Source organism: Theropithecus gelada, chromosome 3 (genome assembly GCF_003255815.1).
Source record: "Theropithecus gelada isolate Dixy chromosome 3, Tgel_1.0, whole genome shotgun sequence".
NCBI classification, from domain to species: Eukaryota; Metazoa; Chordata; class Mammalia; order Primates; family Cercopithecidae; genus Theropithecus; species Theropithecus gelada.
Window position 1 is genome coordinate 67290171 of NC_037670.1, and position 23625 is coordinate 67313795.

Sequence of the window (23625 nt, forward strand, 5' to 3'; positions counted from 1 at the left end):
GGTCTGAAGGTCTCACCATGGGTAGAGCTTGTGGGGAACAACCACCCACGTGGAACCCATGTTGTGGATGCTCCCGATGGAGCATCCCAGCTGCCCCCAGCTGAGCCTGGATCCCCACGAGGCCCCTCTGTGTGATCAGAGGCTATTGCTTCTTCCTCAGTCGCTGTGACAAACTGAGTTTCTGGGAGTCCAGACAGGCAGTGCCTGCACCACACAGCCCTCTGAGAGCCTCAGCTCTCAGCAGCCTCCCTGGAGGTCACCCTCTGTGGACGGACATGAGCGCTGGGCACTAGGAAGGCAGCCCCCACCTCGGGAGCGGGGGGCACTGGGAATTCACTGGTCCTCCTACCAGATGATCACCTGATCTTGCAGACCCCAGCCTGGCCCTCTCTGCTGGCCAGCAGTAGTGTTTGGAGCCTTGGCCACTCCATCTCTGCTCCAGGACGCCCCCTGGTGGCTTCTACTGGCTCGGGCTCAGGCCTTCAGCTCTTACAGCTGGCCCTCTGGAGGCTCCTCTCATTCCTTACTCTCAGTCCCGTGGGTTTGCTTCTGTCTTACACTTTGGGGGCATTAGAAAGATGCTGACCACTGACCCACGGTGGGCCTGCCATTGTTGACCAGTGGACCCCAGTCACACTCCATGTGATCTGGCTCAGTCATCCGAAATCCCCAGGTTCCAGCCTCTACTCCATCCTGGCATTGTGTTTAGTGTCAGGAGTTTACCCATCCTCGTCTTCCCTGTGCTGAATTGGGGAGGCCTCCTTTGTTCCCTGTGCAGCTGCCCTGAGCACCCTCCTAGAAGAGGGGGCTCCAGAGAGCACAGTTACAAAATCCCATCTAGACTGACCTATGCACCTGCTCCCATGCAGGCTTGTCTACTCCATGCTCGCAGCCTGTCTGCCCCATCCCTGGCACTTTTTGTCCCTGTCCCCTCCTTTGTCAGACACCTCATCTGCACCTTACCCCATTCATCTATACACGCGTCTGTCTTCACACCAAGCGTGGGCCCTCTGGGTGGCACAGTGCCCCATATGAAGTATGTTTGAAGCACATAAGCAGAATTATATAGGGTTGGCTGGGTCAGCTGCAGACCTTGAGCAGGCATTTATTTTCTAAAGCACATTTTGCAGCAGAAGAGCTTGTCTCCAGTAAAGATGGATGCTGCTATGGGGTGATGCCTTTCCTTTAAACAGATGGAGCGAGTGCGACAGTGGGAGATCTACGTGCTTCAGAACATCGAGGAAGCCACCCAGCATGAGCTCACCATCGAAGACGACTGAGTGCTTGGTGCCAGGACCGGAAGGCAGGGTGCTCCAGAGCTGCCTGCCTCGGGCTGGCTTAATCATCCACATGGTGCCCTCCTTGGGCTGGCCCCCAATGTTGTTGCCCTTCTCCGTAGGGTGAGAAGAATGGGTTTGAGAAGATCCTGTTACTTAGATTATAAATGTGTTTCTGGGAGGCACTGACATTGAGGAGGGTCAGCAGAGGCGGCAGGTTAAAGAAGACAGAGCTCTGCACGGTGTATAACTTGAGCCCTGGGTTTTCTACTGCCCAGTTCTAGCCTTGGGGACAACTCTCTGTTTGTCTGAGCCTCAGCTTCCTTACCTGAAACATGAGGAAACCCCGTCCCAGACTGATGAAAAGAGTGTGGAACTGATGTCTAGGCGACGGCAGCCGTAGCCACTCAGCCCTCTCGGGAAAGAGTTGGGCCAATGCCCTGTGAGCATATTTGGGATAGCAGGATTGAAGGCCCGAGGCAGGAACTGGAAAGAAAATCTCTGCACTGGATGGTGGGTTTCCAGCCCTATGGTCACGGTGGTCTCATTGGAGCACCAATGGTGAGGGACATATGTTTCCTTCCCTTATGTGGAGAGGGACCAGGTTCTGAGAGGAGGGGAGTGCCCATAGTCCCACCCATGGAGGGTACCTACCTCTTTCCTCAATAGGCTGTAGGAGAAACCAGACTATGGGATCCCAGGATGTTTGCAGATAAAGACAAGCTCAGGGGAACTCAGAGGCTAGTCCACCCACACTGCATGGATGGGAAGGCTTCAGGAGTCACCACACCTGGTATCAGGGGCAGGGTAGGTATTCTAGTGAGCCTGAAATGCCACTCTAGGAAAGCCCCGAAACCGTAATTCTCACCTGGTAAGGCATTCTGGAAATCTGAGGATGCTGGCTGTGCTTGTTTTGGTGGGTGGGGCTAGAGGAACTTAACCTCTAGCAGTTGCATGGGCCAACCCCCTACACTCTCCCTCTCCAGTGCTGTGCTCCCTGCTTAACATCAGGGTCCCACCCAAGTGATCAGTAATATGAAGGTAATACATATTGTAAGGAAGAAGAAAGAGATGTCCAGGCAGCTTCAGTTTAACACAAAGCCAGTATCAAATCTCCCAAGTACAGGCATCTTAGCAAGACCTGTTTGTGTGGACATGTTATGGTTACTAAATACAGAGCTAGTGTTTATTCATATAAATGTTTGCACCCTCCACTCTAAAATGTTTGCTTTTTTCTTCCTAAAAAGAATGTATACATTTCCAGCCTAGCCCAACACTGCCTCCCTTCAAATGTGTGGCAGGTGGGCTGGCATCTAGAGTCAAAGTGAGAAGGGCAACCCTTAGATGAAATCTCAGACTGGCTTAAAAGATGGGACATAATAGATTCTAAGGGCATGTGAGGTCTAGGATGTTCAGTTTTAAGAGACAGGTGAAAAGTTTAGATCTGCAATGTGGGTAGAAAATATTCCTGATCAATAATTGGGTTCTCCCTGGAAACACCCACATTTCTTTGGAGGTTTCCAACAGAGAATGAGATTCTTCACAGGAGGGATTAGATGTAGCAGCTGCAGTTAGATAGTAACTTCACATTTCATTGGATGTTCTATATGAGTGATAAAAATTTATTTACTGTGTAGTGTGTTTAAACATTTCTAAGTTTTATGAACTAGTTGACTTTTTTCTTTTTTGATAACTATTATAGACTATTGGGTTATAAAATTATCAATTTAAAAAATGTTTATTTTATAAATTAAAGAGTACAAAGAAGCAGGAAAAAACTGCCTATAATTGCACACCATAGAGATACATACATCAGAGTAATTCTTTACAGTCTTTACTATTAAAAATAAACTGTTTTCATGAGAACTATTCCCGTGGTCTGTGTTTGATGCAAAGTGATTCAGGCATGCAGTCATGTGAATTTTATCTCGTTTTTCAAAGAATGAAATTCAAATTCAAAATGAGACCCTGGAGGAAGAAAAATAAATGTGAGTGACTGGGGACGTGTGTCCTTGAAAGTTGGGGAATTACCAGCACTCAGAAGAATGTTTTCACATATAAGACGATTTCCTACACATTCATGTTGCATCTTCTACGTATTGGCAAAATGTACTTACTATGTTTTTACATATTTGGAGTATATGCAGTTATCCATAGGCACTCTAAAGTGTTCAAAATGCAATCTCTTGGATATTTCACAAATAAGATGGTGCACAGCGCATGTTCCATCCATGGGAAGATACCTACAGGGAGCAGTTAAAGCCAGAACAAGTCTTGCTGCCCCAGCGCCTAGACATGCCTATGGAACTGAGTCTCTGGCTGCTACAAAGCTTTCCAAATTCTTGGGGACAGGAGACGAGAAACTTGGAAAGGGAGGCAGAGCATTCTCAGACTGAGGGGCGTGGGGAAATGAGTGCTGCCTGCTTATGTTACACATAGGGCAAGATTTCTAAATTAATCATCTTTGAGGAAAATAATAAACAGCTAAACAATAGCCCTGGCAATGACACCAACAATGCTCACTTAGAGGTAAGCATAATGTAACTTGCAGCACTTATTTGGGATAAAATAGATCCTAACTCTCACTGTGTATGTGAACCCGTATATTTTGCAGAAAATGAGATTTTGAAACCTGTCAGGCCTCTGAGCCCAAGCTAAGCCATCATATGCCCTGTGACCTGCACGTATACATCCAGATGGCCTGAAGCAACTAAAGATCCACAAAAGCAGTGAAAAGAGCCTTAACTGATGACATTCCACCATTGTGATTTGTTTCTGCCCCACCCTAACTGATCAATGTACTTTGTTATCTCCTCCACCCTTAAGAAGGTTCTTTGTAATTCTCCCCACCCTTGAGAATGTACTTTGTGAGATCCCCCCCCCCCCGCCCCCAAAACATTGCTCCTAACTCCACCACCTATCCCAAAACCTGTAAGAACTAATGATAATCCCACCACCCTTTGCTGACTCTCTTTTCGGCCTCAGCCCGCCTGCACCCAGGTGAAACAAACAGCCTTGTTGCTCACACAAAGCTTGTTTGGTGGTCTCTTCACACGGATGCGCGTGACAAAACCTATGAGGAAAGGAAGTGCATTCTTGTACAGTTTCTATTCAACTTAAAATGCCCACAAACTCCTCTTATCTTTATTGATATCAAGCCCTTTTTCCCTAAAATAAATATCATATTTACACACAATGCCTGAACCCTTCTGCCTCCCTGTGGCCAAGTGTGGTTCAAAGACCTGATTTCTGGGCACTGCCAGCACCGCGTTATATGACACACCTGTGTTATGTGTTTAAATCATCTATCAGTTTTCTATCGTATACTACTTTCTATTCGTGTTTCTGTTGCATTTTAATTTTTTATGGCAACATAACAAATGACCACAAATAGCGCTCACAATATCCATTCATTATCTCACAGTCCTGATGGCTCAGCTGGGTCTCTGCCTGGGCTCTCTCCAGGTGAGACGGTGGCTTCTTACCTGGAGAATCTGGTCAGGAATCCATCTCCAGCTTCCTTCAGGTTGGCAGGATCCAGTTGCTTGTGGTTGTAGGACTGAGGTCTGCTCCCTGTTCCCCTGCTGACTGTCAGCTGGGGGCTGCTCAGCTCCCAGATCCTGAAGGCCGCTGCATTCCTCGTCACCTGACTGCCTCAATTTTCAAGTCACCAGTGGCTGAACAAAACGTTTTCAGGGTTGGCATCCCTCTGACTGGCTGTTCCTGCTGCCAGCAAACGTTCTCTGCTTTAAGGGCTCATGAGAGGTCCAGGGTGCCAGATCACAGAGCCCCTTGCACTGTTGGAAGTGGTAGTGTCTCATCCCATTCACAGCTTCTGCAGACTGGGGGCATGGAATATAGAGGAGTGTCTTTAAAATTCTGTCCAGCACAGTTCCCAATTTTTCCTCATTTTAAATACCAGTGATAACCTTTGCATTAGAAAACCTCGTACTTGTGTCTGCCAATTTTGTTAGATAGGATCCAGAAGTGGACTGTGTTAAAGGATGTGAAAGCTTTATGGTCCCTGTTATGTTTCAATATGGTCCCAGGAGCAGTGTCCAAGTGTGACCTCACTGTCATTTCGCCAGCGTTATTGTCAGAGGCATTTAAACCAGAGCAACTCCATCTTAAATAGGAGCTGGGTAAAATGAGACCTGCTGGGCTACACTCCCAGACAGTTAAGACATTCTAAGTCGCAGGATAGGACAGGAAGTCAACACAGAATACAGGCCATTAAGACCTTGTTTATAAAACAGGTTGCAGTAAAGAAGCCAGCCAAATCCCACCAAAATCAAGATGGCCACAAGAGTGACCTCTGGTCGTCCTCACTGCTACCCTCCCACCAGGGCCATGACAGTTTACAAATGCCAGGGTAATGTCAGGAAGTCACCCTATTTGGTCTAGAAAGGGGAGGCATGAATAATTCACCCCTTAGTTAGCATATAATCAAGAAATAACCATAAAAATAGGCAACGAGCAGCCCTTGAGGCTGCTCCATCCATGGAGTAGCCATTCTTTTATTCCTTTACTTTCCTAATACGCTTGCTTTCACTTTACTATATGGATTTGCCCTGAATTCTTGTGCAAGATCTAAGAACCCTCTCTTGGGGTCTGGATGGATGGGGACCCCTTTCCTGTAACATGATACATTTAAAAACATTTGGCACATTGAAAGATGACTGTGGTCCATCATTGTTTTCAATTTGCATTTAACAGTTTCATTGAACATATATATGTCCATATGTTTTTTGCTTAGTTGTATTTCTTTCTCTGATAATTCTGAAACTGCTTCTGAAAATTCCGTCAGAAAATTATGACAGTGAAAGAGATGTGAGCTAACCCACACCCCATCTTGCCTTTCCCTTAATTATTCCCGGGCTATTGGGCCAAGCTAACTCTGACAGACGTGTTTTTTTTCTTCTTTCTTTCTTTCTTTCTTTTTTTTTTTTTTTTGAGAAGGAGTCTTGCTCTGTCACCCAGGCTGGAGTGCTGTGACGCGATCTTGGCTCACGGCAACCTCTCTCTCCCGGATTCAAGCGATTCTCCTGCCTCAGCCTCCCAGGTACTGGGATTACAGGCTTGCACCACCATGCCCAGCTAATTTTTTATATTTTTAGTAGAGACAGGATTTCACCATGTTGGCCAGGCTGGTCTCCATCTCCTGACCTCAGGTGATCCACCCACTTCAGCCTCCCAAAGTGCTGGGATTACAGGCATGAGCCACCATGCTTGGCCGAGAGACAGTTAAGCTATACTTTAAATGATAATAGGCCTCCCCCTAAACTCAGCTGCTTTTGTAAAGCTAATGGGAGGCCATCAGGCTGGGGGTGAGGAGAAGAGCCCAGGTCCTGCTAAGGTGTAGACATAAACGAGTGTCAGCTATTATTCTGGAGGTTATAAGATATGCACCTTCCCCAATTACCCCTGCAAATCACACCACTATTGTAGATTGACTCTTAGAGTATCTTTTCAGGGTTTTTTTGCATGTCTGACACCCATGGCTCCACTTGGACCCACCAACCCTGCTCCTATGGCTCCACCCAGAAGCCATTCAGCCTAGAGGACAGCTCTGACCCCCTGTGATTTCATCTGTGTCCCATTCAGCAGCAAGTACCTGTTACCTCACCATCCCTACCTCTTTCCCCAGACTGCCTTTGAAAAACCTCTAACCTGTGAGCATGAGATGATTCCAGTGCAAACTCTGTCTCCCATGTGGCATGACTAGCGTTGGGTCTTTTAAACTCATTCTCTACCACAATGCCACTGTCTTTATGCAGCAGGCAGGAAGAACCCCTCAGGTGGTTACGATTCTGTATGTGCTTTTTGAATATTTTTCTACTGGACTATTGCAGTCTTCATAATGATTTTTTTACTTCTCTTTATTAGGAATTGATTTCATTTGAAATTGAAGAGACAATCAGAGGAAAACTATAGACCACATATGATGGTTAATGTTGTATGTGCTTGGCTGGGCCATGGGTCCCAGCATTTGATGAAACACAGCCGTAGATGTCCCTGTGAGTAGATGTTGCTTTAAAGGTAACTTTTAGAGGCAATGAACATTTGTAATCAGTAGACTTTGAGTAGGGCAGATAGACCATCACAATGTGGGTGGGCCTCCTCCAATCAGTTGAAGGCCTTTGAAAAAAGACTGAGATCCCAAACGAAGAAGGAATTCTGCCTCTAGACAGCCTTCCAACTCAAGAGGCAACATTACCCCTCCCTGGGTCTCTGGCCTGCTGGCCTTTCGTATAGACTTCAGACTTGCCAGCCCCACAATCATGTGAGCCAATTCCTTAAATTCTCTGTCCTGTTTTTGCCCCCTCTCTCTTTCTGATAGCACACACATGCCCTCTTGGTTCTGTTTCTTTGAAGAACCCCAAGAAAACACACAAAGGAAAAACAAGCAGATAGAAGATTCTTCAGTGACAACAATGGAAGCCATCTTCACCATTCAACTAAACTTGAATGGGATGGTATTATCAAACTTTAAAAAAAAATTTTCAACAGATCGTGTAATCAGTTTTATCCTTTAAGACAGGAGATGAAATAAAGTATTTACAGATGAATGTAAAATGAACTTATCAATGCATCCTGAGCTACAGTAACTTCTGAGAGACCAAATAAGCAATACTATCTCAGCAAGATATTCTAAGATACAAGAAGGACTAGTAAAATGGAGAGTCTACATTACATTTTAAATATTATCTAAAATGTAATTGTGAGATTCAAAAAGGCACAGGACAAAAACATTGGATAGGAATAGCATGTAATGGGCTGGGCATGGTGGCTCACAGCTGTAATCCTAGCACTTTGGGAGACTGAGGCGGGTGGATCACCTGAGCTCAGGAGTTTGAGACCAGCCTGGCCAACGTGGTGAAACCCCATCTCTACTGAACATACAAAAATTAGCCTGGCATGGTGACATGCACCTGTAATGTCACCACGGGAGTGGAGGTTGTAGTGAGCTGAGATCGTGCCCCTGCACTCCAGCCTGAGCAACAGAGCCAGATACTGTCTAAACAACAACAACAAAAAGAATAGTATGTAATGGGGGTTAACAGTTCATGTGTGGTTTAGTCTAAGTGAGGTTACATAGTATTTAATACTTTAAATAATAAAACTTCCCCCAGAAGGTATGTGAAACACGCAGGAATGTCTTCAAAACATCCACATAACCATTTATTTTTCAACTGAAATGGCCACAGAGTTTAGTCAAGCAATTTTTTTCCTTTATTTTTGTTAAATAAGATTCCAGAAAGTATAGTGCAAACACTCAGTAGAAAAGTTGCAATTAAGAAATGTACATTCACATTTAACATTTCAGTCCATTCACTTTTTTAAAATAAAAATAGGACAAATTATTCAATTACTTGTCTCAATTTAACAATCTTGAAAAAGACTGGAAGGTACTCTACAGTGTTCAGTTGACATAAAAATAGACCCGTATTGATCATACAAATCTATCATGAGAAGTTACCCAGTGAGAGTGAGTTATTGTAATTCTGAATGTAGTCATCGTGTTTCTCACTTCTACAGAAGCATCCTCAGTGAGTTGTATTGTGCGAGAAAATGACACCCTTGCCCCCATCACTCTCCATTCCATAGAGGGACACAACGCTATCCGGCCAAACCCAGAAGGACGCAGGCGCTGACACAACTTCTCTCAGACAGTTGAGAAAATCCAGAAGTGGGCTTTGGGCTTACCTTAAATAGGAATGGAATCTACCACTACGAGATGGTCAGAATAAGGACATTATTGTTTGAGCGGGGGGTGTGCAATCAGTATAAATGAAGATGGCGGAGGAAGAGGAGTGATGACTGAAGGGAGGTGGTGCATAATAAGTGCACGAGCTACACAAAGCTCAGGCTCCACGGGCCTCGCCATGGCTCCCGGGGATGCTCTGCAGCCAGTGGGCAGATGACCTGAGGTCGGGCCTGGGCCTGTCCCTTTGTGCATGAGGTGTGATTTCAAATTCAAACTAAGTTCCACACCATTAGGAGTTTTCACGGCATGCAGTTCCCGAGTGCAAATGGCTTGCATATGTGTAGTTTTTACAGGTGGAAGGCAAGACCATACATCTCTCCCACACTGGGCGTGTGCCTCCTAGTGGACAGTTGTATGCAAGAGGCGGCGATGGGCTCCCTCAGGATCCCCCAATGTGGGAATGGTCCCCTGAGACTTGTGCTTCATGTGCCTGGGGCCCAGAGTTGGGTGGGGGGTTGCTGGTGGGAGGTGAGAAACAAGTTCTGGCTGCCAGCTTCCCACTGCGCTCACCTGGGAGGTGGATGCCCACAGGCAGGTTTTTCTGGGCTACTGTTGCACAGTCCTGCATGAGATATTTATTCAGCCCACAAGATTTGATAGATCTCTCGGGAGTTCCTCTAGGCTATTATCTCTGTTTAAACATTAATTCTCAATAAGTGTCTGAAAGCTCTTTTGAAAGCAACCTATCTGAAGGTCTGAACCACCCGGTACCAGCAGGAACCAATGCCCAGGAGAGGGTCAGAGCACATGTGCTCTGGTGGTTGTCAAATCTCTCACCATCCATCATAAGCCCTCTCTTGCCTTCTGAACACTCCTGCTGAAATCGACCCTTTGAACATCCTCTAATCCCTGGGAAGACACCCGGACCCACCTATACCTACTGTCACCAGTAGCATATGACAATAACATTAAATGGCCTACAGCAGAGGAAGACGAAAGTAGAAGTAGCAAATCCAACCAAGGGCCTTCCCATAGCTCACAGAACTGAGCAGGGAAGAAATGGTGTGTAGTTTCAGGGTGTCTGGAGGTACCACCATTTCTTCCCATTTGATGTCAGAGAGGCCTTACAGAAAAAGATGGCAACAGCTCTCCTTGTTTAAGGAGATCCTGTGTATGTGAAATTAGATACAATGACAGGTTTCGCTCAAATATAGTTTTAGAATATAGTCTGATATGACAAAGTAGGGATTTTTATTTCCTTGCTGGAGATCAGTTGTTAAAGAAGGAGGAATTCCTTTTACCCAAAAGGAATTGCATTGCTTTAATTTAGCAATGTGAGGCAAGGCCTGCCAGTGCCAGTGAGGACTTGGGCACCTGCTCTGAGGGCAGGCAGCTGGAGCAACTCACCCATCACGGGGACAGCCTTGGCTGCATTCAGAACCCACCTGCTGAGGTGGCCCCTTGCATGTGGATGAGCTAGAGTTCTCCATCAAAACCAACACAAATTTTGCAGATGTTGCTGTTAGCAAAGAGGCACTAAACATAATGAAAAACACAAGGGCTTGGAACTGGATAGAGCAGGAATGGAACCCTGATCCTGCTTCTCAGGGCTGTGTGACTTTACTCAAGTCCCTAACCTCTCTGGGCCTCAGATTCTTCACTGCCAACATAAGGAGTATAATAGTACCTCCCTTCATGGGCTGTTTGAAGTAGAGAGTGAGGTGAAGCACACAGAAGGTGCAGTTACTGTAAAGCCCGACTTAGATACTAATGACGAGTGTTTATTTGTAGTCACAGCAAAAGGCCCACGGAGACTGTGGTAACCAGGCAGGAGAGTGATGAGTGCCCTTCCCCTGTGGTTATTGGTGTATTAATAGAACATATTGAATCTAGTGATGGGTAGAAGGAAATTCACTAATTTCACAAAGAATGAAGGAGTTGTACCTAAAATGAGTGACCCGTCAGGTACAAAAGACGCAGCGTTAGGCCAGGTGGCTGCCACTGTGGTCAATTTTCTGATTTTTTTTCTTTTCTTTGTTTCTTTCTTTCTTTTTTCTCTCTTTCTCTTTCTTTCTTCTCTCTCCTTCCCTCTCTCCCTCCCTCCCTCCTTCCTTCCTTCTTTTTTTTTTGAGACAGAGTCTTGCTCTGTCACCCAGGTTGGAGTGCAATGGCACAATCTCGGCTCACTGCAACTTCCGCCTCCCGGGTTTGAGCGATTCTCCCACCTTAGCCTCCTGTGTAGCTGGGACTACAGGCTCCCGCCAACATGCCCGGTTAACCTTTTTTTTTTTTTTTAGTAGAGATGGGGTTTCCCCATTTTGATCAGGCTGGTCTTGAACTCCTGACCTCAATGATCCACCTGCCTCGGCCTCCCAAAGTGCTGGGATTCCAGGCATGAGTCACTGCGCCCAGCCTGATTTTCTGAGTTCAAAGATGTTTTTCCCAGTCCATTGTGAAGCACAATCCAAGAAGGCCACCTGTCTATTTTTGCTCTTCCACTGCAACAACTGAGAGAGATGGAAGCTGACAGACACTCACTCAGCTGGGAAGGCCTGGCCTCCAAATTGGCTCCCAGTAACTGGAGGGGAGCTGGAGGGCCGAATTCCTGCAGCCGTCACCACCCTGAGGCTCTCTCTACAGCCTCTGTGCACACCGATAACCTAAAAGAAAAAAACAACTAACAAAACCAAAGAAAATGGAACCTAGTTAGTGCCTCAATGCCCCTGGACTTCAGTGCTGATGTAGGAGATGATAAAGTTGACTTGATGTCTGAGATGCTGCTGCCCCTGCCCAGACCTTCTCCTCTAATAGCAAGGATTTTCTGAGGGAAATCACATCAGGGCACTCGGGGATGGTTTCCCCAAATGCCCTGCGCGGCAGTTTTATCTGACTGTATTCAAATTTAATTTTGTTCCTCATATGAATCCCATGAACAAATGATTAATTTTCATTTGGCTTATGCTACGCAACACACAGATGTGCATGACACACACGACAGAAACACGCGTTCACACACGTAATGCAGGCACACACATTAAGCACGGCCTCTAGTGGAGTATCTATTTTTTAAGGTAGTGAACAGAATAAATTTTCAGGGAAATTTAAAAATACAAATATATGCATCATTTCACAATGGCATGTTGTTTAGGGAAGTCTAGCCCCAAAATGTGTGGCACCTGAAATTGAATCTGGTGTTTATAGAATGGACCACGGAGGCGACAGATATCCTCACATCCTAGTACAGGATCTGCTTTCACTAAGTGTATGAACACACAGAATAAGGCAGGAAGCCCCTAGAACACGTTCCAGTGTGTGCCCCAGGGCACCCCTGGGTGAGCAGAGGGCTCCAAGCTCCCCACCGTGTGTCTGTCTGGGGCTGTGTTCATGGGCACTTGGCCCTGTGTGGGAAGAATGTCTACGTGCAGGAAGCAGCCGCCCTGGCTGGGGCTCTGCCCCCTGCTGCTGTCCCCCAGCCCGCCCTGTCTGCCTCCAGGGACCCCTCTGCCTTCACAGCCCTGGGAGCCCTGCATCCAGCGGCCCACGCCCGTGCTCTCTCCCAAGGGCGGGGCCTGCCCTTCAACTCCTTGCTGTCAGTTCACACAGAATCAGACACTGCAGCTTACAGACCAATCCTGTGTGGCATTCATTCCCCAATGGCAGGGCCTGACCACATTCAGATCACCCAAATCCATCTGTAGAAAACCACAACTATGAGAAGAGCCTTCCTTCTGCTGAGCCCACTGAGCCTTCTTCAAAGTCTACCCGGGGCTCCATCCTGGCCTGCCCTTCATGCCACGGGAGCAGTCCTCAGGCCCTGCCCCTGCTCCTGATGCCCCCACCCAAGGGGGCTCCTTGGCTCCAGCTCCTCCCCACAGGTTCAGTCCAGCTGGAACGCTGGTCTCAACCCACCCAGCTCAGCTTGACTTGGTGGCTGCAGTGAGGGCCAGGACTGAGAAAGGCTGAAGCAACTCTATTTCCCCTACTGCCCATTTTCGCCAACTATGGGCACCTGCCTGCAGCATCTCCTGCCTGGTACCAAAGAGCATGGAATGATTTGTGCACCGATGGTTATTTGGGGTATGTGACCCCTCTCTTGGTCACCCCCAAGCTCAATTTGAAGGCCTGAACCACCCAGTTTGACCTTCTCACACCCAGGTAAGCCTAGCATGGGGACCCCAGGCCTGAACAGGTGTCCTGTTCAGAGGGCTCTTCCACCAGGATGGTACCAGTGTTGTGGAAGGTGAATGGGGACAGCCTTCAGAGTGCCACCATTTCCTTAAAATGGCCTATCACAGGTAAGCCTTGATATGTTATCCTTTAGACTCTGCACCAACCAACTGCAGCGTACCACCGTTGGTCAGTGTGAGGCCAGTACTGAGACTCATCAATCGGAACAGATCTTGGATGGAGTGGGTGCCTTTGCCTCCTTCCTTCCTCATCCAAGCAAGGGTGTGGTGACAATGACCTGACCGGGGTTTAACGCCGGCTCTGTCTGCTCACCAGCCCTGGGGTGCTGAGCTCGGACCAGTCCGGGCAGCCCAACCTACAGGAACTGAGGTTTCAGAGCTGGGTCTTTGGGAAGGGGTGGGGGCTTTGGGAGTGGCAGCTCCCCGCCTCCCACCACCCCAAGCCAGAGGATGGGGCAAACTTGCATGCGTGGCTTATCTCTAAATTACCAATCTGCTTCAGACCAGACTCATCTCTGCAGTATAAAGTTATTGCTTCTATGACAGGTGTTCCAGAAGCCCTGGTGGCTTTAAAGTCTGAGAAACACGGGCTGCCAACTTGGGTTGCTGGGTCTGTGGGGGCGTCCTCCTGCAGGATAGAGACACCCCGCAGGCGTGGACCACCCGGGCCGGCATGGTCCCTGCAAGTGACTGGAAGCATTCCGGGGTTGTGTTCTACTCTACGGCGTCAGGCATGAAAGGCATGCAAGGGTTGCCAGGGGAGCACACGGGGTCATTTCCAAAGGGCCACGGCATGGCCAAGCAGGGGCTGAGGTGGGTGTGGGGCTTGTCTTCATTTTTGGTACGAGTAAACAGGCAGCACCTGTAACTGGTGCACTATTTACAAAGCCTCTTCAATAAATAATTTAGAGAGAATCCTACCCGAATGGCTCTAACATTTGTACATGAATATTGTACATGATTAAAAATAAATAAGGCAATATAATACAGTTTTCTCACAAATAAAAAGGAAGTTGTTTTTCACCAAACCCCAAGGAACGTTATGGCTAAACACAGTTCCTGAACTCCCAGGAGGTGGCTGGGGTTTGGAGTTGCTGATGATGGAGATGTTTGCCCCTGAAGTGGAGACCTTGCCAAGCCTGCCATGGGGTCCTTTCCAGAACAGTCATGAGCCCGGAGACGGGAGCATGGTCCCCGCGATGGCCTCCTCTTGCTGCCCTAAGTGGCCACATCTTGGGCAGCTTCCAGGATGTACATGTGTGACCTCGCAGCTCTGTGGACCCCAGGCACGGCACAGTGTGGCTGGCTCTCTTCTCAGTCTCACAGGCCAAACCAAGGTGTCGCTGGACTGGGCTCCACTCACGCCTGGAGGCTCTGGGGCGAATCTGCTTCAGGCTCACTTGGGTTGTTGCCAAACTCAGCTCCTTCTGGTTGTGTGAGCGACACCCGGCTTCCTCGCTGACTGGGGCTGGGGTTGTCGAGTAGCCTCTGGTGTTGGCTCCTGGCCCCTTGTCTTTAAGCCAGCAATAATGGCACCATCTCTGTGACACTTCGTATCTTTCCTGGCTCTCCTGCCTCCCTCAGCCATTCCAAGGGGCCACTGAGCCCACCCAGATAATCCAAGTTCCCCTCCCATCCTTAGATCCCTGACTGTAATTCCACCTGCAAAGTCCCCTTGGCTGTGTGACAGCACCCGGCCCCAGGGCTTAGAACTGGGGCATGGACACCCTTGGGGTTCACTCCTCTGTCTACCCACCACCTGGATGGCCAAAGGTGGGCAGCGGCACTGGGGGCAACAGGATTGGCTGGCCAGGGGCTCTGCGCCCTTCTCAACAGCTCATGGGTCAAGGACAGCAGCACGATGAGCCGGGGGAGCCAGGGTGGCCACACTCACCACCACCGCACTACACCCTCACGGGCTCCCTGTGGCTCCTGTCTGAACTGACTGCTTCAAATCCGGCTGGGATAGACAGAGGAGGATGAGAAAATCCTAGTGGAAAGGGGACCATAAGGACAAACTATTTGTCCTGAAGAGGGGAAAGCACTGGAGCAGGGACAAGGCAGGGCCTGGAGGAGGGGTTGACAGCAGTGCCCCAGCCAGGTTCTCAGCCCACAGCCGGCTCAGAAGGACCCTGGGTCCTCAGGATGAGCTCAGGAGCCCTCAGGAGCCCTCGATGACAGCCTGGAGATTCCACATAAACATAAGGTCCTGTAGACGCCCTAATAGCAGCTAGAGGCCCTGCAAGCACCTCCTTCTGCCCCAGGACCTCACAGGAGCCCAGCCCCCAGCGGCACAAGATGATGCCAGAACACCAGGAACGTGAGTGGGCAGCGACATGAGGACCACCCAAGGAAGGTAAAAGGCGCCCGAGCTCTGCCTTCAAAATCTCCAGTGGGGCCATGGGCTCAGCCTACCTGTGGGGTCATGTGGCCTGGCCTGGGAGGTCCCTGTCATAGCCAGGGGAAGGTGCTGGAAAGGCATTGGTCAAAATCACTCTGCAAGAAGGTGTCTGGAGACCATCCTGCCTCTTGCACCATCACAGAGGCCACAGCCCTGACCAGAGAGAAAGAAGGGTGGACAGTACTCCCTACAACCCTGTCTAGACACCTAGTCCACACCCTAAGGACAGGCAGACGGAGGCCCCTACATGCAGCCTCTACCCACCTCCCCTGCCTAAAATCATCCACCCTGCCCACCTCTGTCTGGACTCCTGTCTCAGCTGGAAGTGCCAGGCATCACTGCACTGGCCACCCTGCAAAGCCCCCAGGGTCTAGCCTCCCCCAGCTATGGCCCAGGCACCTGCCGCCCCTACACAGCCACACAGCTGAGGCAGGGTCAGACCCTCCCTGTGCAGGGGGCTGCCTCTGATGGTAGCAGCCAAGGATATCACCCACCTGTGCGAACAGGGGTTAGCCTGCAGCAGGTCCCACACACGGGTCTACACTCCAGGGAAGGAAGTCTGGGCTTCTCTCTGCTCCTATTCTGAAAAGTTGGGGCCCTCAGGAAAGGGCTACAGCTGTTGAGGAGCAGTGAGGAGGGGGACCCCCAACCCTGCTGGCTTTGAGCAGAGGCAGGGCTCAAGCCTCATGTGCAGTCCACGGAAACCTCTCTGACCACACCTCAGAGCAGTGGGTCTTTAGATGTTTCCCTACTGTGGTGCCTACCCAGAAGCTTCCCTCCCACTTCTAGCCACCTTCCTCCCTGTGACTGAGATCCAAGGTTTCTACACGCCACTGGATAGTCCCTTCCCACTGGCCCTCCTGGACCCCTGTCCCCCTCATCCTCATTTTCATCTTCACTGTGACTATTTAGACATGCATGTGGGAGGCTGTCAGACGTCAACACTATCACCTGCAGTCAATTTCCCTGCAAATTACAACAGGGACACCTGCACTCACACACATCAGCCAATTCTGAAACTTCGTCCTGGAGGGTTGGTTCTGCTGGAGAAACAGCATCTTCCATCATGGGTGTGAGGGCCGCTCATATTCAACAGAAGTGGAGCCTCACACTGATGTTGCTAAACGTAAAGGATCCAAGACGCCACAGGGAAGGGAAGAAATGACACCCTTCGTCTTCTCTGAACAAACACAGTGCCGGTGCAGGATGGGGAATGGCCAGGTGTTTTAGGAGCTGGAAGCCATTGGTGGAGGGGTGGAGAATGCACAGGTGCAGCAAGAAGCCGATGCTGGCCATGGTTGTGGAGAGGGGGTCACAGGGCCCCCTGAGAACTCCAGAAGACCTGCCTCTGGCTCTTAACAAAAAACCACGCTTGAAAGCCAGCAGCCACCACTATCCATGCAGTGAGAGCAGCTTCTCAGTTCTCCCCAAACCGTCCAGTTCAAGCGTGGACAGCTCTGTACTGTGCCCGTGGTGTGAACAACCCCAGGCCTTGTGACCTTCCCAGAGAGGCCTGACTTTCCACCCTGGCTCTTGAAGCCTCTGCCCAGGGCTGGAGCCACCTGTATGTCAGGTCCCACCTAGGCAGGCTGGACAGGACCGTCTCACGGCACACTCTTGCAGAGCTCCTCGGTCGCTCTGCCAGCCACACCTCAGCAGCTCTTGCTGTAACCCTGGTGGATGCTCTGAAGGTCCTGACGTTGATGCCGACCTGGCCAAACCTGAACAGGCCTTCTGGAAAGAAACAGTGCTCCCTACGCCACGGAGGGGATGGAGTGACACCTCTCCAGGGAGGCCTGGAAGTGTGTGCAGTCGGGTGTCCTCCCCTCACCGAGTAACTGCTGTGCTGCATCTGCTGGGTGGTTGGTCCTCGGGCCACAGGCCACGCCTGGACAATGCTCCTCCTCCACCCTGGCCGCTGGCTCCCTGCTCTGCTGGTCTGGCTGGTCCTGGTTGGAGCCACCGTGGCCTGTGTCGCCCCCGGAGCATTCCCACCCCAAGTGCACCCCAGAGGCCCACGTGGGCTCCACTAAGCCTCCTTCCCAGCTGCTGCAGAGGACAGATACTGGCCTGGGGAGTGTGGAGGGAGCCCAGCCCTGACTGAGACGCCAGGCATGGGGCACACCGGGGGACGTCTGCCCTGAAGGCCAGCTCTCCCATATGGACCCATTTTCCGATCCAAGCCCAGGGACCTGATTTGGGAGCCGTTTCCATCAGTCCTGCCTTCTAGAAAGTATGTCAACATCTCGCCTTTGCCCTTGACACTGACTTTGCCTCGGCACACAAAGTGGTAGGGGCATCTTCTCAGCAGCCGGTGGACTTCCTCAGTCACCTGTTGATGGAGAGAAGGGAGCATTACTCCAGGGCAATGAGGGGGACTCCTCTGGGAAGAGACCAAAACATTCCATCCTGCATCTGTTGCTGTCCACCCTGACTGCCCAACCCTGGCACGGGGATGTGGCTTTCTCAGCTCAGCCTGGCAGCCAGGGCCCCTACTCTTGCTGAAATCGCTTGGGTCACTATGTAAAAAAGACACTGCCCTGCAAAGACAACCCAGGGGACTCAGAGGAGTCTGAGGGACCAGCCCCAGGGGAGTCTCACAGCCTGTTCCCTGGACAATAGGAGGAGGCAATGTTCAATGAGCCGGAAAGGGTGGCCCAGGGAGCACCCAGACAGGCAGGCAGGTGGACAGGGCTTGCAGGGACCTGGCACCAGGGTCTGGATGTAAGCTTCCATGGTGGCTCCGTGTACTCCATGCCAGAGGCTGCGTGGGACACAGCTCCAGATGCTAGAACAGAGAAGAGCAGGGTTGACTCTCTGGGTTCAGGGCTCTTGGCACCTCAGCAGCCAGGGACATTTGCAAGTAGGGCATACAGAATATAGGGGGCAAAAGGTACACCCCTCAGCTGGAAGGGGCAGCAAAGAGTAGAGTCCAGGGCAAAGCCTGACTTCCAACTCACTGCTGGGGGCAGTAGCGCGGTGTCGGTTGGGGTGCAAACGATACAGTTCACAGGACCCCAGCGCAGCTGCCTCTGCAACCCTGAGTCAGGGGAGGGAGGGACCAGCATATGGAGGGCAGCGGGCAAACCGTCCAGAGAAAACAGGGACATTTCTTGACAGGCTCAAAGAATTTCTGCTTCGCAAAGTTAGGAAAAAGATAAAGGATGAGAAAATAGTTTCTACTAGATACAATCAGTCCTGTGAATAGAGGACACGATTGGTATCTCTGCGTTATGTTGGAGGTGTGATCTTGGAATTTCCTCTCCCCGCTGTCTCCCTGGCTGCTCCTCACTCTCCTACACACAGTCCCTTCAAGCCCTGGCATCTTTTGTTAAAAGAACTCAATCCATGCCAAGCCCACCTTCTAACGCCCAGAGCGGGGCAGGGTGGCCCCCGTCAGTGTGGCAGGGGAGGTAGGACAGAGGCCCTGTGAGTGCAAGGGTGACATCCTGGGCAGCCAGGAGACACCTGGCGGGGGATTGGACAGAGGTCACGAGTGAACAGTCTGTGCGTGAGGCAGGGGCAAGATAGGACAGTGGCAGGCTCAGATCTGATTTTAGAAACTTAAAAATGCAATGTTGGTTCAGGGCAGGGGCCAGGCTGGGGTGGGCAGGATGGGGCTACCATGAAGTTCTCCCCTGGCAAGTCCGGTTTTGGGGGAATCCTGCAGAAGAGTGCAGGATACAGTCATGGTAAAAAACAAAAACAAAACAAAACAACAACAACAAAAAAACCATACGTGTGTGTGTGTGTGTGTGTGTGTGTGTATATACAGCATAAAGTTCTGGAGGTGGACGGTGGTGATGGCTGCACAACCATGTAAATATACTTAATGCCACTCAACCGTACACCTAGCAAAAAGATGACAAATTCTATGTATACCTTACTGTGATAAAAGAAATTTTGAAAAAGAGAATGCAGAAGTGCAGCGCTGCTCCATGGAAGCCCCGTCTATGTTCTGAGCAGGAGAGGAGAGCTCCATGAATATTTTGGCCTACCTGTCCCTTAAACTGCCCCTGTGAATAGCTGCTGTCACACGCCTGGGGACCAAGCCTTCCCTCCATGGCCCCTGGAGGCCTGCAGTTCCCAGGGAGGGTGGCTGCAGGGCTGTGTGGCCCTTCACAGGCTCCATCTTACTTGTAAGGGCTTCATTCTGGTGGTCCTCAAGACCGAATCAAGTTTCAAATTTGTTCTCAGGGAAATCCCAGAAGCCGAATGACACTCCTCCACACTGAGGAAAAGCAGAGGCTGCTGCCTTCTAAACCTTTCCATGGCTTTTAGAGGGTGTCAGCCCACCTGAGCTGCCCACAGGTTCCTCAGATGAGGTGGACACGCAGAGCACCCTCCCTTCAAACACACAAGGAAGCCCTTCCTTCCCATGGCAGCCGGTGGAGGCTGGAGTCCTGGGATGTGCAGCGTGAATGACAGCCGCCAGTCTGCTGGGATCAGAAGTGGGACCCAGTGACTCAGTGCTCCCACCGCTGCACCTGGTCACTCAGGAGCCAGCCCCCGAGACTAAATGACAAACCAGACAGCAAAATCAAGATGCCCGGGCCAGGATGCCCTCCAGAGCAGACAGACCGAAATATGCAGCTCTTTCTGCCCTGCCACGTACAGGCTGCAGACTGGGGATTCAATCCTGGCCCTCTGTGCCTCAGTTTCCTCACCTGAAGAATGGGCACCCATGCCTTGTGGGTTTCTGGGTGAACTGACCTGGATTCTGCCCTGGACCCCTGTGCTGTCCATCCGACTGGCCACGTTGACTGTGTTTCCCCAGATGTCGTACTGGGGCCTGCGAGCGCCAATCACTCCAGCCACCACGGGGCCAACATTGATGCCTAGAAAACAGCCAGCGCATGACCTGTCAGTGGGAAAAGTGTAACTCACCCCACCAGGGCCACCAAATGCACCTGATGCTGCTCCTGGTGGAGAAAAGGTTGCTCCTTTCAGGGCTTTGTTTCCTGGGGTCACCAAGCACCAGGCTCCTTCCTGAAGCATCACATACAGCACAACAGAGAGGCAGCTGCCCTGCTGCACAGGCTCCCCTGGGCAGGGTCCCCTCACGACACTGTCCACTGCACTGGGGAACAGCACTGGCTGTTCAAAACAAGTCCTGATCCTGAAGAAAAGTCCCCTTTCCTGGAATGGCAGCCTCTGTGCTGAGCCCTGCCAGGGGAGCCACTCAGAAGTGTGACCTTTCAGTATCTGGGATTACAAGGTGTATCCCCAACTGCATCCCTTGCAGAAAAATAGCGGCTCCAGACCTGTTCTCGGAATGTGACCTTATGGCTATTTTAGAGTATGGGTCCCAGAACTACACAAGATGGTGCAGAATGCTCTGAAGGGAGGAGAGGGAGTACCTTCTCTTTTTGTAGCTCAGTGTCCAACTGGCCTCTGGACAGCTGCAGACCAGCTGGACAGCATTGCAACAACCCAGGCACACCCGAACTTGAGTCACTCCTTGTGCAACTTTCCGCAAAGCACTCACCCTCTCTGAGCCTGGTCTTCCTCCCCTGTAAGTAGGGCACATACCAGCCTGTGACGCCCGGCCCGTCCTCGGCAGGACAGAGAGGGACCAAGCTTGCTGTCAGCTCTCCTGTTACGCCTGCAACTGGGGCTTTCTGGCCTCGATCGAAGCCACTTCCTATCTTCCCCTTCTGTATTTGTGGACTAATTTTTCTGAGCTTGTCCTAGAAAATTCCTCTGACGTTCTGGGCAGTGGGGAGCTGGCATGCCATGGAGGAGCATGAGAGCAGGGGGCACAGTGGTGTGAGCTGGGGAAGGTGGGCATGGGAAACTCAGAGAAGAACCCCAAAGGGCCGTTTCCCAGATGGCTGGAGCTGGTGGGAGTTGGCGAGCGCCCTCTGCTAACCCCAGACGCCCCACCCACGTAAAGAACACCAGGCTAGCACCAGCCTGATGGGCAGAAGGGCCCCGAGAGATCCTTGTCCAGCCCCACTGCATGACTAGACACTGAGGTGCAGGGCCGGGCTTGCCAGCCGGTCCTGTCATTGGAAAGTGAGGAGCAGTTTCCCCGATTCACCAGCAGATCGATTTCCAGGTACATCAGTAGCTCTGCTGACCAGAGCCCAGGGCCCAGCTGGCTCACTCTGCCCCTGCTCTCTGGCCAGACACCATGCCTGAAGCCGAGCTTGCTTTTCAGGACATCAGAATTCCATGTGCTCTAAGTGGATCACCCATCACCCTTCACACTCACACGTGGCTCCAAGGTTTGTTTTTAAGGCTACTGGATGTTTGAATTCTAAAACAACCATGAACCTCTAGTTTAACTGTATCCTGGACTAGTAGAATTTTTCTCGTAAACTGTCTACATCTCAAGAAAAAGTAAATTTGTGATTTTAAAAAAACCCAACAAATCATAGTTTTATAAAAGCTAGAAAGGAACTGGGGCATCCAGTGGTTTTTCTTCCTCACGACACAGGTGAGGGAAGGAGCCCGGAGAAGACACAGGGCGGCCGGAGTCCACGCAGTGGGGCTCCCATCAAGGCCTCTTTCTGGACAGCCCATGTGGCCTCAACTATGTAGCTGTGGCTGGTGAACAGGGAAAGGGGCATTTTACTTCAGCTAAGTGTGGACTTGGAGGAGCATCTGAAGGTCTCCAGGATAATCAAGATTTCTAATGTGTTTCCTGAGCCAGACGATGAATCTTCAAAGTCCTAAGTTACTTTCTGAAGCATCTCCACTTCCACCAGCAGCTTCCAGGGGCAACTCCGTACACAGGTCCCCATGCCCTCCTGGGCAGCACCACCCTCCTTCCTGTAAGACCAGGGCACCTCATCAGCTGATCCCGCCCCTAGGTGGGTATAGGAAGGTGTTCCACATGGATGGACAGGATAGGTTTAAAGTCACGTACCAACTCGGAGGACAAAGTCGTTGTAAGACTGGTAGTTGATTTCATCCAGAACGTCAAACATCTCAATGGCAAAGTCTGCCAGCGTGCTCAGGTGGGAGGAGATGGACTTCTTAGCCTAGATATAAACAGACAGGGTCATTACATCTGAGGGGCACTAGGCAAGAGGGAGCCAAGGACCAACCTGCAATGGCCAACAGCCGCACTCTCAGGGGCAGGCATTCTGGGTGCCTGGCTATGGGCACATTTATCATTCCATTCTACAGGGAGGAGACTAAGGGAGAGGCAAGGTATTGGCCAAGCCCCAGCTTCTGAGGGGCAGAGACAGGGCCCACCCAAGGCTGCCTGCAGGAATGGGGTGGGGCAGCCCTTTTGAGTGGGAGACCAGGTGCTCACTCTCCTGCTTGGACAGCGTTGCTAATGCCCATTGCAAATGAGCAAAACAAGGACAGAGACGCATGCCAGGGAGTAGGCAGCTTCCTTCCTTGAGATTGAGGCTATATCCTCCTGTACATGTGTGACAAGGTCCTTTCTCTTGTGAAACAGTAACAGTTGTAAAGTCTCTAACTTTTATTTTTAAAGGGAATTGTATTAGTCTTCACAATCAGGAAACTAATGCTTTTTAAAAATTGACAGATTTTATTTTTAGGGCAATTTTAGGTTTATAGGTAAGTTGAGCAGATTATACAGAATTGTCATATATCCCTTCTCCCCAGTTTCCCCTGTTGTTAACATCTTACGTAAGTGTGACACATTTGTTACAACTGATGAAGCAATATTGATATATCAACCAAAGTACATAATTTAATTAGGGTTCACTCTTGGTATTGTCCATTCTATGCATTCTAAATGCATGACATGTATCCGCTATGACAGTATTACACACAACAGTTTCACTGCCCTGAAAATTCTCCCTGCTGTCTGTTCATCCCGCGTCTCCCCTGACCCCAGCAACCACTAATCCTTTTACTGTCTCGACCGTTTTGCCTTTTCCAGAATTTCATATAGCTGGAATCATACCATATGTAACCTTTTCAGACTGATTTATTTTAAGTAGCCAAGTGTATTTAAGGCTTCTCCATGTCTTTTCATAACTTAATAGGTCATTTCTTCTCACTTAATAATATTCTACCTTATGGATATACCAGAATTTCTTTATCCATTCACCTACTGAAGGATAC

The 23625-nt window shown here is 50.2% G+C and overlaps 1 protein-coding gene across 1 annotated transcript in view; it reads right to left on the reverse strand.

Moving 5' to 3' along the window:
• Positions 1 to 15935: 15935 nt before the first annotated feature.
• ADCY1 (adenylate cyclase 1) overlaps positions 15936 to 23625 on the reverse strand; it is a 143889-nt gene continuing 136199 nt past the window's right edge. The window contains exons 18-20 of the mRNA XM_025379994.1: positions 22448 to 22562; positions 20287 to 20411; positions 15936 to 17905 (exon numbers count right to left, since the gene is read on the reverse strand). Of these exons, the coding sequence (XP_025235779.1) occupies positions 17603 to 17905; positions 20287 to 20411; positions 22448 to 22562 (543 nt within the window). The 3' untranslated portion in view covers positions 15936 to 17602. The remainder of the gene's footprint in view (positions 17906 to 20286; positions 20412 to 22447; positions 22563 to 23625) is intronic.